Source organism: Natrix helvetica, assembly GCF_964273705.1.
Source record: "Natrix helvetica genome assembly, chromosome: 9".
Taxonomy (NCBI): Eukaryota; Metazoa; Chordata; class Lepidosauria; order Squamata; family Natricidae; genus Natrix; species Natrix helvetica.
The window spans coordinates 258,331-263,120 of NC_138560.1; the positions used below are offsets into that span (position 1 = coordinate 258,331).

Below are 4,790 nucleotides of genomic sequence, written 5' to 3' on the forward strand. Positions count from 1 at the left end.
TAATGTTTATTAAAATACTTTACAATTTTAAAGCAACACCCAACTCCTGTTCATTGTAGTTGATTATCTACAAATTCAATCCCAGGTAGCCGTGGTCATTTGAGGAAGGCCACTTACCTTCACAAGGATGAGCTTTTTATCCAGGGAATTTCAGCAAAGCCCCCCTCCCTCTCTTCCTCACCTTCAAATCTTCCCAATTTAAGCCCCCTCCTTTAAATGGGGGCTATTTCCCCCAGTGCCACTCAATAGCCGCCCAGCTGCCAAGGGAGAGGCGCTAAAGCAAGCCACCCTTAGAGTTGCCCCAGGCCCACCATCCTCCCCCACCCTTTAGGCCGCAGGCAACGGCCCCCACTTGCCCCACCTCTAGGAATTGGCCTCCAGGAAATGTGTTCTGGTGTCACTTTCCCACCCGTTCTGTCATCGGCTTTGAAAAGTGACCTGAAATCACATCCTGCAATAACATGTTCTATGTTACCGTGGAACATCCAAGCGTTCCTCTGCTCTGCTCATTGGTGGCTCCTGCTAATGAGCCCTAATTTAGCCAAGCTGGGAATCCTCTGGCGCTCTCAGCTCCCTCCCACCTTGTGGGCGTTGGGGCAAAGGCCATGGCGGGCCCTGAGAGGAGGCCCTGGACGTTGCTGCTGCTGCAAAGAGCCATTCTCTCGGTAGGGGCCTTGTTTGTGGGGCAGACTGTAAGCCGAGTAAGTGAGCAGGTTCCCTGGGCTGTTGGGGGTCGGGCAGCAGAGCGGGGGGGAGGGTCATTGGTGTCCTCTCACTAAGGGAGGGCCTGTGGCCATTATCACCAAAGTGCCCACTGCCAGTTCTGGCAATCAAGGAGCCGTTCTTTGGCACAGACCCTCCCTTACAAGCAGGCCTCCTCTGTAGCTCCTCTGTGAGCTGCAAAGTTACCTCCTGCTCACCTGGCTCCCTCAAACTGGAGGGGGGGAGGAGGAGCAGAGGCAGCCCCTCAGTCACTTGGGAGCAAGGACTCCCCAGCTCCAGCCCACTCCCACCACCTCTGGAGATGCCAATGGAAAGCCTGCCACCTCTGGGGCAGCTAATAAAAGGAGGCTGCATCCAGGAGGAAGGTTGTGTGATCCTTTAAACAACCCCCACCCCCCTCTTTCAGCAATGCTGCTCTGTTTCAGGTGGAGGAGAAAAGGGAGCCTTTGAAAAGCAAGAGCAATGAAGGGCGGAGCACCGAAAAAGCCTCTGGGAAGGTGAGTCACTCCTGGCCCTCCAGAGCAGAGCTGTGGGGAGAGGGAGGGAGGGAGGGAGGGAGGGAGGACAGATGGACGGATGGACAGACGGACAGACAGCCTGAAGCTTCAGATCTGGACATTATTAGGCTGCTCTCATGAATCAATCCTGGGGGAACTCAACCCAAGACTGGGGCTGCAGGGGGCCCACTGGCAAGAATTCAGCTGGTCAAGGAAGAGAAGATGGCCAGCATAACTTTAATGCCGCCTCCCCATTCTCTGTGGTACTGCCTAGGAGGCATGTTTCAGCCACTTTGCACCTGAGCTGTGACAGTGTGGTAGGAGGAAATCCCCAAATCCTGCCCCTCCCCCAAGACTTGAAGCTGCCAGATTGCCGGGGGGGTGGGTGGGTGGGTGGTGGTGAAATAGGAGCACCAGAAACACTGGCTGGGGGGCGGGGGGGGAGGTGGAGCTAGGGTGCCTCTGTCAACCATTAGGTTGCATCCATTAGATTGGCAAGGAGGGAGCTCAGTGGGTGGGCTCCCCTGGTGGGCTGAAGGCCCGGAATCCTGCCCTTGAAGAGCATTGGACCCAGCAGGAGGCACCCCCCCCCCGAGCCTGAAGGGCTCAGGGGGGTGGGGGGTGGGGGGTGGAGAGCAGCAGCTCAGGTGCAAAGGGTAGGGGTGAGGGGAAGCTGCTGTTTGGGCTTTGCTTTGGCAGGTAGCTCTGCCCACCCGGTCCCCGGCCTTGCCTTCCTCCTGGCTGCCCCATTCCTCTCCTCTTCCAGAAAAAAGGCCTGGAAAGCTATGAAAAAGAGGCTGAGAAGCGGGGCTGCCCCCAAGCCCTGCCTGAAGCTCCTTTGCCACGAGAGCGAGGTGAGGCGCTGATAACCCTGGAAGTGCAGTGAAGGGAGTCCATCCTCGGGGAGGGGGAGGAGTAATCCCACATGTGCACCACGCTTTGTCACAAGCTGACATCCCCTCATTGCGAGGAAGCCCTACTGACGACCCAGTTTCCCCCCTGTCTCCCAGTGGTCCCAGCCTCGCTGGCCCTTGCGCAGGAGCTGTCCCAAGCAATGCTGCGGATGGACATGGCTCTGGAAAGGGAGTACGCCTTTGACATCTTTAGCAACCTGATGGTGAGCACTGGCGTTGGAGCCCCACCCCCGCCCCACGACCTTTGGGAACACCCGGCCTGGATGCCCATGGCGTTGTGCTTCCAGAATAATCTTCGCTGGGGAAGCAGCCAAAGGCAGGAGAGCCGGCTTGCGGCATTCCCTGTGGGAACCCAATTAAAGCCTCCCGTATGATGCTTTATCCTCTGGAATGGAGGGAGATGCTGCCAGGAGTCTTGGTAGCAGTAAGACAGAGACTGACCCCTTGGCTTCAGGGTTCCTCTGATGGCGTCTCTGCTTAGCCAAGGGGGCCTAAATCTCCACCCCTTCGGGGATGCTGGCCACCTATGGCCTCTTGCTGTGTGTGCTATGTATATCCCCTGGCCGGGGAGCATAGGGCTGCCAAGGGGTCTACCCTGCACTAGAGAATAGCAGAACAGAACACTGCCTGCCCCTCAGCTCCATTCCAGGGAACGTCCCTCCAGTCCATCCGCGCCCTGCCCAACCCTTGGCTCTGACTCGTTCACAGAGGAAGCAGCCGTCGTATGCGTTCCAGGGCTTTGACCTGCCACGGTCTGTGACAGTGGAGATGCGAGCCCTTCTGGTGGACTGGCTGGTACAAGTGCATGTAAGTTCTGGGGGTGGGGTGGCCTGATTTGTTGGGTCTAGAAGTGGGGGGAGGAATTCCCCCTTACTTCTGCTCCCTTCCCCCCAGGAGTATCTGAATCTGGCTGATGAAACCCTTCACCTCGCCGTCCACCTCATGAACTGCTACATGAGAGCAGGCCGGGTCAGGATCCCTCGCCTGCAGCTCCTCAGCGCCACCTGCCTCTTTCTGGCATGCAAACTGGAGGAGCATACCTTTCCAGAGGTGAGAGTGCAAAAGCTGGATTCGGGCATGTCCATTGCCCTTCCAGAGACCAGGGCAACCGAAGCGACTCGCTCGTTCTGGCTTAGTCCAGCAGCCCTTCTTGGTTCTTGGCCTTTGAGGCTGGCAGAGGAGGCCATCTGGGCCACTCTGGAAGGCCCTGCCACCTTCTGGCTTAAGGCCCGAGCTGCTCTCTTCTTTCCTGCAGCCAGCCCAGCTGTGCTTCATGATGGAGAACTCCTGCAGCCAAAAGGATCTCCTGCAAATGGAACGCAAAATCCTGGCCCGACTCAGGTTTGAGCTGCACTACGCCAATCCCATCCACTTGTTCCGCCTCCTGGCAGAAGTCGACCATTGCACCTTGGAGGTAAAGGTCTCCAAGTGAGCCGCCGGGGCACAGAACCAGCTGCAGGGTCACCAGTTGCTGTTCCCAAGCGGTCCCTGGGTCAAGGTTCCTGGGATGTACGTGTGCGGACCTGGAGACACCCCCCCCCCAGTGATTTAGTCCTGGAATGGGGGGTGGGGGAGGCAGCAAGCATCCTTTTCTCCCTCTTTCCCCATGCCTGCTCAGGTCCAGTTCTTGGCCCTCTATTTTCTGGAAGCATCTCTGATGGAGGTGGATTGCCTGCGCTTTGAGCCCGCTCAGCTGTCCTTTGCGGCTTTGTCTCTGGCACGCCGGCTGTCGTGGGAAGCCAGAATCCAAGACATGGATACGCTTCAGGAATATTTTCCAAAGTTCCACCTGTACAGGTATGATGAGCAATGAACGGAGGTGATGTCAATGAGAAATAGTGGAGGTGGAAATAATTTGGGGTCTCTTCCTCATTTCCCAGCTTTTTTAAGCACAACCTCTTGGATGTGAGACCACATGTTCCTTCATGTGCCAGAGGGCATGGGAACTGCAGGTGCCCCAATTCTTGCATGGCACCAGATGTCTCATGCCCCATGGGGTGCCCGGTTACATCTGTGCCCCATTCAGGGCACTCTGGTGGTCAGCTGCAGCCCAGCGAGAGAGGGCCCCGGCTGTCCCCCCCAACCGCAGGGACGGGGGCATTTGAACAGTAACCGACCAAGGATGGGTTCTCGATCGGTAAGGGTCCTCCAACTGGTCCTCTCTCCTCACAGCGAGACCGAGCTGTCGTCTGTCTTCCCATACATGGCCAAGGCGGTTTTGCAAGGGGCCAATGCCTCCCTTCGAGCCATCTTTCTGAAATACTCCAGGCCACAGAAGCTTTGTGTCAGCACCAGCCCTACCGTCGCTGCTTCTAAGTTCCTGAGCCGCTTCCTGGGGGATCCCAACCAATGAAGGAGGAGGATGCCAGGGTGACGTTTGAGCTGTCCCTTCCCACTGCCTGTGGAAATGGGGAGTGTAGAAAGCCAAGCATTGTCCCAGGCGTGACTAGGCTCAGGTGGGCGTGGGACCCCTTCTCTCCTTTTCTTCCTTCATGGCTCATACATAAAGTTTTCTCACTTCATCTTGGTCCGTTTGTCTGTCTATCCCACCCGCTCTCTGCAGTCTTGAGTCTTGCACAATTCCCCTCCCCCCAATGACTAAAAAAAAAAAAAAGAGATTGTATGCAAAGGGACTTCTAATAAAGTGTTTTATTCT

At 56.8% G+C, this 4,790-nt stretch overlaps 1 protein-coding gene across 2 annotated transcripts; it reads left to right on the plus strand.

Moving 5' to 3' along the window:
• Positions 1-111: 111 nt before the first annotated feature.
• Positions 112-4,656, plus strand: CCNP (cyclin P). 2 transcript variants are annotated; one of them, XM_081961723.1, is made up of 9 exons: positions 112-701; positions 1,149-1,220; positions 1,987-2,074; positions 2,231-2,337; positions 2,843-2,941; positions 3,029-3,184; positions 3,390-3,548; positions 3,753-3,931; positions 4,307-4,656. In XM_081961723.1, the coding sequence occupies exons 1-9, from the start codon at positions 606-608 to the stop codon at positions 4,485-4,487; spliced, it is 1,137 nt and encodes a 378-aa protein (XP_081817849.1). In that variant the 5' UTR covers positions 112-605; the 3' UTR covers positions 4,488-4,656. The 2 variants fall into 2 exon arrangements, with proteins under 2 accessions (XP_081817849.1, XP_081817850.1); XM_081961724.1 differs by having other exon boundaries at positions 112-665.
• Positions 4,657-4,790: the final 134 nt, after the last annotated feature.

Bases quoted from the DNA above. Each gene is read 5' to 3' on its own strand.
- CCNP (XM_081961723.1), top strand. From the start codon at position 606: ATGGCGGGCCCTGAGAGGAGGCCCTGGACGTTGCTGCTGCTGCAAAGA. The intron at 702-1,148 runs GTAAGTGAGCAG...GCTCTGTTTCAG, and splicing joins TGGGGCAGACTGTAAGCCGA to GTGGAGGAGAAAAGGGAGCC. The intron at 3,549-3,752 runs GTAAAGGTCTCC...ATGCCTGCTCAG, and splicing joins TCGACCATTGCACCTTGGAG to GTCCAGTTCTTGGCCCTCTA.